The following is a 12348-nucleotide window of genomic DNA, read 5'->3' on the forward strand; positions in this document are numbered from 1 at the left end:
GGCCCCAAGCCCTAATGAAGGAGCGTGGAGTACAGACTGTGGAGACCATGCAGAAGACTGTCAGCCCCGGGCCCAAAGTCATCCCTCACTTACAAGGTAAAGCAACAGGGTCGTGATTTCCAGCCAGTTCAACTCGGGGCTGTAAGTAACCAATCTAGAATTTCCATGACCGTAACATCAGTAGTCTGGCATAATCACTAGAGGAATGAAAAGGAGCCAGGAGCACTGGAACTTCCACTGCACAATGTCTTCTCCCAATAAGATACATGGAAGGTACCGAGCAGGTACTAGGAATCCACAGAGTTCCCTGCTGTCAGAGAACATCTCCTGACAACTTCCATGTACTTCAGACTTCACAGTGAATCAGGTTAGTATCTACCCTCCTTTCCGACTTGGGAACCGTCTCATCAATCTGCTGTGCAGGCAGCAGGATGACAATGAGTTCTGGTCTCTCATAAAGGCCACCTTTTCATTGCTAGGCTCACACCTAAGATTTCAGAGCAAGTCTGGCTTCACTGAGTCGGTGCAGAGAAAAATATGTTGCAATGTGACGCTATGGATTTCAGTCAGGAGACTGCAGGCTATTTAGTCTTTGCAGGAAAAGAGCAAACTTTGAGACTGCAATGCTGAGGAGACACAATGGATAAAATTCTCATGTCCAAGTGGTCTCAAATGACACGGAGGCTGAATTATCTGCAGAATGAGGACAAGACACTTTGCAGAAGTGAAACCTTAATGACCGTGTCAGTTACTAGTCATGCAAATTTATGAGATGCTACCAAGAAAATTCAGAGTCCGATTTAGCTCTTGCTCAGGGCTCTCACTTGATATTGGTGGTATAAACCAACAATCAAGAAAATGGGAGAGACGTATCTGGCCCAGGATTCAGAAAATGAATGTTTAACATTCTCAATTAATGACAAAGCAACGCTTGGTGCCAATCCAGGGACTTCGGAAAAGAAAGATTTTGAAAAGCGAGCAGAACAGCTTTTAAGAGGCATTCCTCTATAAAATTAGGCTTTAAAAATAATTTTAGTCCAACGTACGTGTGTGAGTGCTACAATTAAAATAAATTCAGCTTTATTTCATTCATTCATTCAACAAATACTTATTGAATGCTATGTGCAACAGGTATGGGAAAGAGAAGCCTAAAGGCAGAGACAACACATGCCTGAGATACTTCTAAATTAGCCATTCTCTCTTTTCCAAGGGGACTGGGGGCAGATGTATCTCATCAGGAATGCAGATCTCCAATTCCCTTTCCTACCGCAACTTATTGGGAGCGAAGTCCTAAGTAAAGAACAAAGGACCACAAAATACATACACACATGGTAAGAAATATACAGCCAAAGGACATGGGACAATCTCAATTTTAAATATCCGTTCCCATTTTCTCTACAAGTACGCTTGTATCTGTCTGACTGGAGCGCCCGGTTTGCCTCAGGAAAAGGCATGGCAGGCACTGAGAGGGGCATCTATGACCCGCCGCCAGGGTTCTCTCAGAGGAAGGACAGGAAACGGTGAATGAAAGCCCCTAAGCACGGCTCACTTCATGGATCATGAAGGTAAAGCTAGGGCTCTGCAGCGCTTTGAGCAGAACTGTAAGAAGACAAGAGAAAACAGACCAAGGAAGCCAGACAGTGGACTCTGCAGACATTTCTTTGGAATTTGGTAGGACGTGAAAATGTGATGACGTGGAGAAGGAAAGAAAGCAGCTCACCCTGACCTTTACTCGAAGGTCAAGAGAACATACAGCAAGACTTGCATCAACATCGGATTCCTCACGTGGGGGCTGTGAGGAGCCCTGGTGTAATTTCTTTCTTTCACAGAATAAACCATCCCATTGTTGCAGAATCATCTTGGATATTTTTCAGGATAAAGTGGTTATCCCTGTCCCACAAGTACATGAGCTGGTTTATTCACGTCTAGTCTTTAATAATGTCTCAAGGTGCCTGGATGGCTCAAACACCTGACTTTGGCTCCGGCCATGATCTTGCATTCCGTGAGTTTGAGCCCCACATTGGGCTCTGTGCTGATGGCTCAGAGCCTGGAGCCCGCTTCAGATTCTTTCTCGCTCTCTCTGGGCCCCTCCCTTACTCATGCTCTGTCTGTCTCTCTCAAAAAGAAATAAACTTAAAAAAAATTCTAGGAGCGCCTGAGTGGCTCAGTCAGTTAACTCTCTGACTTTGGCTCAGGTCATGATCACATGGTTTGTGAGTTCAAGCCCAATGTCACACTCTGTGCTGACAGCTCAGAGCCTGGAGCCGGCTTCAGATTCTGTGTCTTCCCCCGCTCTCTCTGCCCCTCCCCTGCTCATGCTCACTCGCTCGCTCTCTCAAACATAAGTAAGCATAAAAAGAATAACTTCTATTTACAAAGAATGACTCTTTTGTTCACTGGTCCAAGGGACAGTTGGCTATTTTAAGTCGGAAAATCTGGGCCTGAGGCTGGTTCTGCCATTGGTGGGTGTGACATCTGGGTCAATCCATGTGAACCTCTGTGAATCAGCGTTTTCCCATCCATCTTCTTTACACAGCTTTAAGGAAGAGTAAATGACCCGGAACACATTAAAGCACTTTGGAAATGATAAAACTATATGTAAACGATATTTATCAGCAGTCTTTAACCCTGGTTGTCACGGTACGGAAGGAAAGTGTGCGACGACAGCCATGACTGAACTCTAGCCCGACCACACGGACACATCGACTGCACACTGTCAACAATCCCGTGGTACGAGAATACTTCCACTCCTGGGGAACATCGGATTCTGCTTATAATGCCAATTTCCAACTATTTCTAATGTGACTTGGACCCATGAAAGAACTTCAGGGTTAACACAGATGGATATGATCAGCATCCTCAATCAAGTAGACGGAAATGCTTTATCTACCGTCATCTTCAGTGCCAGTTTCATAAATGAGGCCACAAATAAGGTTACCACGAAAACCAACAAAATGTGCAGCATTACCTCCTGGATGGTACGCATGTGACATCCTTGCTATATTCTTCGAGTTAGGCTTTTACCCAACATTTCATGATCCCCCGCCCAGTGTTATAGCAGTGCTAGGTACTGTAGGGGACCACCAAGAGGATTAAGACACAGTCCTTGCCCCAAAGGGGCACCCCGCTGTCTCGCTCGGGTGTGGGGGGAGGGTGCCATACCGGGAATCACTGATAAAAAGGCAAACTGTCAGGGGATTCCCTAAGGAGGTTCACAGTATCCCGAGAATACAGGCCAAAGATCTACGACTTCCGAATGCAGGGATCTAACAGGGCTCTGCGGAGAAGATTATTTTGAGGAAGGTCACGGAGCATGGGTAGGGCTCCTTCAGCAGATATGGGAGGGATGGGGGTAAGCGGGTAGGCTGACGAGCAAGCTTGCCCTTGACCCAGAAAGTGGATGAGAGCAGGATGCATTTAGAAAGGGTTGCTACAGCAGCGTGGCTGGAACTCAGGTATAAAGGAAGATAATGTTGTAAAAGGAAGAGAAAATTCTGGAAAGTTTTAAATGCCCAGCCGAAAAGCTGGATTTTTTTTCTTCCTAGATGCAGAAATCCCATGAACAAAGAACGCCATGATGGGTCTTGGTCCTGGAAAGACAGACAGTTCAAGTCAGTACGGAGGATTTATTGGAGGGTAAGAAAGGGAGTAAAGGAAAGCCAGCCGGATAAGGAGCATGGCCACAGGTCAGGGGTTTTAAGAGGCAGAAGGTGGGCAGTGGTAGCAGAAAGCAATGAACGAATGGCAGTTTGCTTTTTCATCTTGGGGTGACATACTCCCCGAGGGCACCGGTTCGCAGACATACTGAGCTGTCTAGATTCACAGGTTGTGGTGCCTTGGGCTAAATCAAAGAGATGAAAGTACTCAAGTCCCACAAATTTGAGCAATTGCTCCTTTAAAGACTTGCCTGGTGGCATTTGCCTAAAGAAGGCACAGTGAGTTAGAAGTGATCACATGTAAAAGCCTTTCTCAACCAAGAGATCTGTGATAATGAATGGAACACCAAAGTAGAAGTCCAGTAATTTCTATTATCCTGACACCACACAAAATCCCCGATTTTCCCATCTTTGTCCTCTCTGCAGACATTGTGAATGGTCTTTAGCCTTTTAACTTCTACGGTCTCCTTTCTTGTGGGAACACCTTTTCCAGATGATACGGCCAACGGGAATTGTCTCACTAATCTGCTATGGCAGATGACTTCGGTATCTGACGGTGAAAAATAAGATGAGTGGACTCGTTCGTGAAAACGAGCCAACGAACCTACTTTCTGGAATGCTTTGATGTAGGTAATATGGCCAAATATATGTACCCATCGTATAATCATGAAATTAAATGGACTTGCTTTGCTCTTAAATTCTATGCTCACATATAAAATCAAAGCCTCTAAACCGCATGCAACAAATCAAACACCACCATTAGCATTAATTCCTTTCACCCCTCAATTAGGACTTCTTAATTATACTATTGCATTCATAGAGAGAATCTGCAAATGGAACTAAACAGAGTATTGTAGAAAACAGACACAGAATGACTCTAAGTGAAGATTCCTGGCGCTTTTCTACGTGTGCACGTGTATGCGCTCTGCATACCAACGACAAAGCTAGAAAGAAAACTCACCTGTTTTCTTCCTCAAGATCAGCTAGGATTCTCTCTAGCTCCCCTCTTTCCTCACTCTCTAAGGAAATCAAGATCTGGGCAGGACTACGAGGCTGGCTCAGGGGGGAGTCCTGGTTCAAACTTTGGCAGTAATGCTGGATTAACAAATGTTCATCATCTCTGGAAAATAAAATCAAAGGTTTTGGTTTTTTCCCCCCTTATTTTGTTGTGGGGGTCAGGGACTCGGGTGTGTATTTAAAAATAGAAACATTTGCTCTTAACAAGTAATCAGACCCTTCTTCCTGTTTCTAAAGACACTTGGATTCTTTTCAGGTTGTGATCTACCATCCTATTGGTGATAATTCAAAGCATCTCTTGATCAAATTTTCCAGTGAATCTGGCCTACTTACATGGGTTAAGGAACGGCAGAATTACGGAGCCGCTGGGACTCCATGTTGACCACTCAACCAATAGTTAATAAATATTAAAAGAAAGAACAAGGGCTCCAGAATACTTTTGCTACGAGCCTGTCAAGATCATCTATTCATTGACCCACGCTATTGTTGATAATGACCAGGAAACAAAAATGCAGCCTTTATTATCATAAATATTTTCTTAAGGGGAAGACCATGTAACCAAAAAGTGTTGCTTTGGTAAGTCAGTTTGACGTTAAAAAGCCATAGAGGCAAGATGGTAACAATAATAAAACTATAGACAAGATGGTTTCACTTGATTATTGTTCAAATACAAAATCAAAACTTTGAAGGGAGAAAAAGCCATTAGGATGATTAATTAAAAGAACACTGAACAACTTATTCTTTAGAACAGCTCTTAAGGACTAATCTTCAGGAACAAAGAAGCAAAAGGCTCACATTTGGGGAAGCAGCTGCAATGTTTCCTTCAAACTAGGAACTAATACACCGGAGAAATTATTTTCTAAATGTATTGCTCCCAGCTCTTTAGAACCCTGTGTACCTCTAAGTTGTAAGAACCTCGTTCTGTTCTTAATGAGAAGCTAAAGCTCTTTGTTTCTGGTTAGATAGGAGCAGGATTATATGTTAATATCCCCCTAACTCTTCTGAGTTGAAAAACAATTCAGGTATTTAGGAAAAAATCCTCCTGACTGAGATGAGTTTGCTCAAGCCAGGTAATTGGTTGAGAAGTGAAAAGTTGACTACTAATAATTATTGGGTGTTAAAAAAAAAAACATTTAAGTGAAGTCAACCAATCCACCCACTACTTCCCCAGACCTGCCCCCAAAATATCATGAGTTTACCATCTAACATGGAATCAAAATGGATTTTATGTCCTCAGAATGAGCTAAAGCTAAATTTCATTTAAAAATTGTAAAAGGATGTTTTACTACCCAATTTACCATCTCGTTTCCCAAATTCTGAAATTTTATTGCTACAACTTCCCATGTTTAATTACAACAGAGCTACAGTTAAACTCACTGCTCTCTCCGGCAGCCAGTGAATGGCGGCCAATATTATACAGATACAACTTGAATTCTTTTGAATGCGCGTGCGAGAGAGCTTCTCATATCAAAACCAGTGACCCCAGGAAGCAAATCATCCAGGTTGTTTACAATTGGTCAGGTGGATTCTTTGGCCACCTATTTTCATGTCAATGTAGCTCACACACTAATCCTACGGATGCGCATCCCCATGGCTGAGAAAGAGAATACACCACCATTATAACTGGGAGAAAGATGGGTTTTGTTTTGTTTTAAGTCACTCAGTATGCAAATGACCTAGCTGTTGACTTGACTCAACACTCGCCTTTGAAAGTGATCACCTTTATCTGCCAGATGATTTGCTGTCACATCTTCAATAACCAGTTATGTATAGATGCCCATTGGACACTATTTCGCTCAGCCTAGTCCTTACAAAGTCCCTTGCCTCATCTGAGTGTGACTGTGAGGTGCCACACCAGCACCATAAATGTACCACTCATTCTTCCCTTGGCCTTGATTCTCCATGACCAAGTGGTGAGACATCCATAACTTACCAAAGGCGTCCCTGTGCTCCGACTAGATTTTCTCTCTAGATTATCCATTCAGTTAGCGGGCCCTTATCTTTTCCTTCAGATTAGCTCCCTCCACCTCAGGCCCTTGGTGCGTGCACTATTCCTGTGCGTTCCTCACCATGAACACTTCCCCTACTCGCTCAGGAAGGCGGTGTCCCTGCCATCGGTGTGTGCGCTACAACTCTGAGCATCGTGCTCTCTCTTTCCTTCTCTTTGACAGGCCAGGCTTATCCTCCCACTAAAAAAACTTCGACCTAAATCTGAACTCCTTCTTCTGAAGCCCTTCACGAGACTGCCTCCCCTTATTTAGCTACTGAACACACTACCTCGCACGAATCTACTCCTTCGGATCTCTGAGGGAAAATGCCCAACCAACCTACCAGATGGGAACACTGAGGCAACTCTACCAAGAGTGCGGGTCCACTCCCCGTGAGGGGAGAAAACACTCCCCAGCCATCGCTCTAAAAATTAATGTCCAATCCCTTTAAATATCTGGCAGGTTTTGTCAGAGATTAAGCATTTAATATAATTTCAATATTTGCGCCCGTGCAACCTGTGATCATTTGGTATTACATGAGAATAAGGCAAACTGGTTTTGCTCCTCTGCAATTACCAATAAGGCCACGTTTTGGATGAGCTCCTTCCCTGTTAGGCGGTTAAGAGTCAAGGAACAAAAACAAATGAGTGGCTCTTTGAAAGATCAAATGACTACCACGCTGACACCTGTCTTCTGCACTACCCTACCTCTAAAGCCCTCAAAGCAATTTCATCGTCAGGAACATTTTGTAAAAAGAGACAGGATACTTACATGCTCTCATTAGGAGAGATGCTATCATTTAGATAAGATCCATTGCTGTTTTCCATTTCTGCTAGCCTGATAAAAAACGTAAAAGCTCATTAAAACTTATGTGATTTCTTAGAATCTATTCAAGACCTAATCGAACATTCCTGAAAACTAAAGGATAAATCATGTCAAGAAGAGAAAGGAATCCTTCAAATTAAAGGATGTGTGATGCCCTAACCATCGGAGGCAGTGAGTGGTGGGCCACAGCCAGTTAGCAGCTTTACATTTATGCTGTAAATTATAAGGGAAGTTGTATTTGGTAGGTTTTTTCTTCTTCTTCTTCACAGATCGATCTTCCTTTCACTGGGAACAGGCCTTTGTTTTTCCAAGAAAAGCTTCCCTAACGACAAATACACTCTATCCCTTCGCTACCCCTGGTAGTTTTAAGACAATTAAAGCCTTCCCCTGATGACAGACTTAGAGAGCTACTTCGTGCTTTCCCACGGTTGATAAACACCTTAGCGGTCAGACTACTGAGAAGCGATGGCCTCACGGTAAGCTCTGCCACCGAGTTTTACCTTTACAAACACCTCGTTCCCCTCAGACAATCGTAACCACTTTTTACCACTAAAAAATAAAAAAAAAGTTAACCAAACTCTTACAGACTTATTTAACGAGCATAAGATATCTTACAGTTAGCAAATCAGCTTTTAGGTATAAAAATGATCCGAAACACAAACAAGGTGGGACATAAAGGTGCAAGGATTAGGAAAATTCATTGCTCTCTACAGCGTGTCAGGTGAAATCAGCACACAGACGTAAAGCCAATGCCTTCATACTCTACGGAACGGGGTATCGCTTCTTCACCTGGGCGTGTCTGGTCTAGCTTTTTTCTAAGGTCAGATGATTTCTCAGCCAATGGCTTAAACGTGCGCAGTATGCAAAACATAACAAAGCTATCGGAAAAGTTTAAAGGCCAGGATTAGGGAGAGACTGTTCCGGACCAACGTTCTTACTCGTGTCCAAGAACAACATGCAGTGCAATGGCATGCAAGTTAGAGGGCAAGGTCATTAGTAGAATTCAGACAAGATTGGGCGGAAAAGAAAAGGTCTGTTGCAAATGATTATAGGTTAGCTTTCCTTGGTTAGTTATTTCAATCACTATTTGCCTGGCATTCAACTAGTGTCATACCTGCTAGCATAATGTTCAATGCGTGAATGAGTATCATCGTGTGAAAGCTGAGGGGACGAGGCAGGCCTATAAGGCAGAAAATGTGATTAGTCACAGATACCATCCGTTAATGGAGAAAAAGAAAACCCCCACCACATAGTCATGTTATACACATGGCCTAGAATGCTTTTATTCTAGTCCTATGGATAAGGTACACAGTTGGCCTTTCCTGTATCTTAGATATCATCGAGTATTTTAAATCCAAGCTTGAGAGGCGAGATCTCCTCCTTCTACTTCTTTCAAAAGCCACCGAAAAGAGATCACTATCTTCCCTGGAGAGTTTCCGGGAGAAAAAAGGCTGGGGGGAGACCATCTCGCTGGGACATTTGCCTTCCCCTGGTTAGTTTCTCACATGCTACAGTTCTGAGACTGTGTTGGCACTAGGTGGTCAAAAATGTGAAAGAGATGACACCCAATGCCATTGATGAGTGCTCTCTCACTGCATGGACACTGTGTGCCTAGAACACTCTCAGTCAACGTGATTCCAAAGACGCCAGGCTGGTCCGGGACCTCTTAGGATTCCATAGCCCGAGCTACCTTGGTCTGTACAGTTTTGTAAAGAAGCAATATATCTACCAAGTGAGTAGTAGGACTCTATTACAACTCCATAAAATAAAACTGAAGGACTCAACGTGATATTGTGATGTTTTTAAAAAAAAGAACTAAATTCTATAAAATGTCACAGTATCTGAAATATTTATTAGGGATACTGTGTGCTAATATACAGGGAAGAAAACGAGGGGAGGATTATATACTTTGGGGTGTAAAACTCTACCTTTTTTATTTTTATTTTTTTGAGCTCCAGAGTTCAGGAGATTTAGTAAGGTTAACATTTTCCTCAACCTTTGATATCAGGTCTATTAATTATCCTTGATGTTTTTATAGTACTTCGGATTAACCTTAGGGAAAAAAATCCATCTGTTCTGAAAACCAGTTTGGACTTGGGCTTTTTTGTTTTCATTGGAAGGGGACAAAAGTTCTCTTCCATTTCTGTCCTGACACAGAAAGCCCTTAGGTAAAGGCACGAATCCAAGAGACAACAGTCATCTATTCAAATAGTGAGGACTGGTTTAGCCCAATGTCCAAACAGCATTAATTGACTTGGTCGCAACACTAAGAATAGGTTTGTTTTTTCTTATACAAAAAGAAAAAACCATGTCGTTACGTAGGCTGACATAGAAAATGTGCTAGAAATGCCTGTTCCTTAAAGACACGCAATCATAAGATGATTACAACAGAGGATAGCAAACAACTAGGGAACGGAGGGTGGCCCTGGGAGATAAAGGCCTTATTTATGAAAGCAGTGTGGTCTCGGTCATGTGTCCTCATAATCCAATTGGCAATGAACTACCAAGATGTTTCAAACTGTCATGAGGAGCCAAGGAAGACGACTCAATTTACTAGGCAGATCCAAAGGTTTTCAGGTGACTCTTCACTCTAGTTTTGTAGTGTTCATCTGCTCGTTTCTTAGAACCCTGGCATTGCACTGTATCAGAAAAATGCGAAGGTTTGCTTTAAAATATTCACTGCGGGTCAAAATAGTTCAGTACTGGATTATTCGGTTTATAAGCCCTGTCTTCCGGAACAAACTCATTTTTCATGTACAGACTTCTTCTAAGCTAAAAGCCCACCATGAAGGAAAACGGGTGTTTTCCCTTCTAATCGTGGCTAGCTAGGTAGCGCATAGAAGAAAACCCGACAGCTTTGAGCTAGAAACTATACAGCAAGAAAACCAGGCATGTACATCCAAAACACTTTAAAATAATCTTATACAGAAAATATTATGCAGCACTTTAATTCTTAACCTTGAGGCTAATTCCGTGTTATTTTTCTTATCAGTGTTCGTGGCACCTAACACAGCATGCATAAGCACAAGAACTCATAATAATCAGAAATCTAAAAAAAAAAAAAGAGAGAAAGTACACTATAGGAGGCAGTTATTAAACCAGAAAATGAGCCAGAAGGGAACACTGTTCAGAGGAGAATCATTTAAAACCTGAGAATAAGTAAAAGTACAAAACCACTTAGTCCAGAAACAAAACTAGATCCAAAGCCTTCTGAAGCCCTTTTCCAGGAGATGGTAAAAATCCCACTCTCCCGTCCTACTTCCTAACCAGGAAACAGTACACCCAGAACGATTAGTCCTGTTATTATCACGGCCAATTCCATCCTGCCCACTACCCCTTTCTCTTCTGTGGCAACTCCACTAATAACTTTTCACCCATTTAGGTTTCAAAGTGGAATAGCTCTGGGGCATCTGGGTGGCTCAGTCAGTTAAGCATCTGACTTGGGCTCAGGTCATGATCTCATGGTTTGTGAGTTCGAGCCCCGCATCGGGCTCTGTGCTGACAGCTAGCCCAGAGCCTGGAGCTTGTCTTTGGATTCTGTGTCTCCCTCTCTCTGACCCTCCCCTGCTCTTGCTCTCTCTGTCTCTCAAAAATAAATAAAAAACATAAAAAAGAATACCCATGAGTAAAGACTTTAATAAAATTGCTGGTATTTAAGAGAATAGGGACTGTGGCCTGCCGGGTTTTTCTTCCTCAAAAGTAGAATTTTCCATTATTTCTGAATAATCAAACGTTTAAAAAAAAGGCAAAGTGATCCTATGTGTTAGTCAGAGGAAGTTGTTTTAGCAAAGAAGGTTAGTAATTTTAAAATTCTTCCAAGTTTAAGGCCAACACCCTCTACTTAAAACAGGTGACATTAAATTCACGGCCAGGGTTTTTCTCATTAGTTTCTGTATACAATAAACTTTTTCTCCCATTCAGGGAACTGTTCATTATTCTGCGCCTGTTATCTTGTGCTACCTCTATCCATGCGTTTTTAAAGTAATTCTTTAGCATAATTGTCTTTTGGATATTTCAACTGGCTGAAAGTTATCCCAACAGAGAGTACATCCATTTGCTTATCAGGATCCAGCCACACTGAGGATTTCAGTCTCTCAATTTGTTCTGAAGTTTCTTATTTCGGAAAGGTTCAAACTTCTAGAAAAAATTACCTGGGGTAGCGGAAAACAATTACCTACCAAGAGCAAAAACCAGAACTGAATCTAAGTCACTCCCCCGATGACTAAAAAAATCAGGTACAGGTACCGTAGCTCAAAATTAAGGGGCACAATGACGCTGCTCTAACCAAGAAAGGGAAGCCTCACGCTTCTTTGAGGCCAATAAAGACTTAAACCTCAATTAATAGCTTGCATTTATCACTACAGGATTTTTAAAAAAGGATATGCTTTAAATTAAATTACCTGCTGGAACAATAAAAAAAGAACCAATAAAAATAAACTGAGTTCTTCTAAATTGGTCATTTCCCTCTAATAAATAATAGAGCTGTCTGACTTTAAATAAATACTTTAATAAAGTATGCTTCAAAATATGAAAACTTTGTTAGAAAAACTCTGCACAATAGAACTTTAAAACAATACACTTTATTTGCTAATATATAAATCACAGACTCCCCAAAGAGTTTTCTAATACCATTATAAACTCTGAGCTAAATCAATTATCTGTTGGTATGTAATATTAGTATTGTTAATATACACCGATAGCAATAACCGAGTCTACAGCACACCTTGCTTCCAATGTAAATGTCTAACTGTTTATGAGCTGAATATTTAGTTTGGAGAGGAGAGCAAAATGAGTTTAGTTCCAAACTAAGAAACTCAGGTATTTAAAGTTTAGTCCAAGAGCATGCACACGCGTCAGTGAAA

General features: G+C 41.9%; 1 protein-coding gene across 11 annotated transcripts in view; it reads right to left on the reverse strand.

Annotated features, from left to right (window-relative positions):
- The window catches only part of DMD (dystrophin), a 1657593-nt gene that overhangs the window by 50784 nt on the left and 1594461 nt on the right, over positions 1 to 12348 (reverse strand). For 9 of the 11 annotated variants that reach the window (XM_029929473.1, XM_029929472.1, XM_029929470.1 and 6 more), the window contains 3 exons: positions 8601 to 8666; positions 7433 to 7498; positions 4618 to 4776 (listed from right to left, as the gene is read on the reverse strand). The exons of 1 other annotated variant lie outside the window; for it this stretch is intronic. In XM_029929473.1, coding sequence (XP_029785333.1) covers positions 4618 to 4776; positions 7433 to 7498; positions 8601 to 8666 — 291 coding nt within the window. The remainder of the gene's footprint in view (positions 1 to 4617; positions 4777 to 7432; positions 7499 to 8600; positions 8667 to 12348) is intronic. One more of the 11 variants, XM_029929469.1, reaches the window with a different exon arrangement.

Source organism: Suricata suricatta, chromosome X (genome assembly GCF_006229205.1).
Source record: "Suricata suricatta isolate VVHF042 chromosome X, meerkat_22Aug2017_6uvM2_HiC, whole genome shotgun sequence".
Taxonomy (NCBI): Eukaryota; Metazoa; Chordata; class Mammalia; order Carnivora; family Herpestidae; genus Suricata; species Suricata suricatta.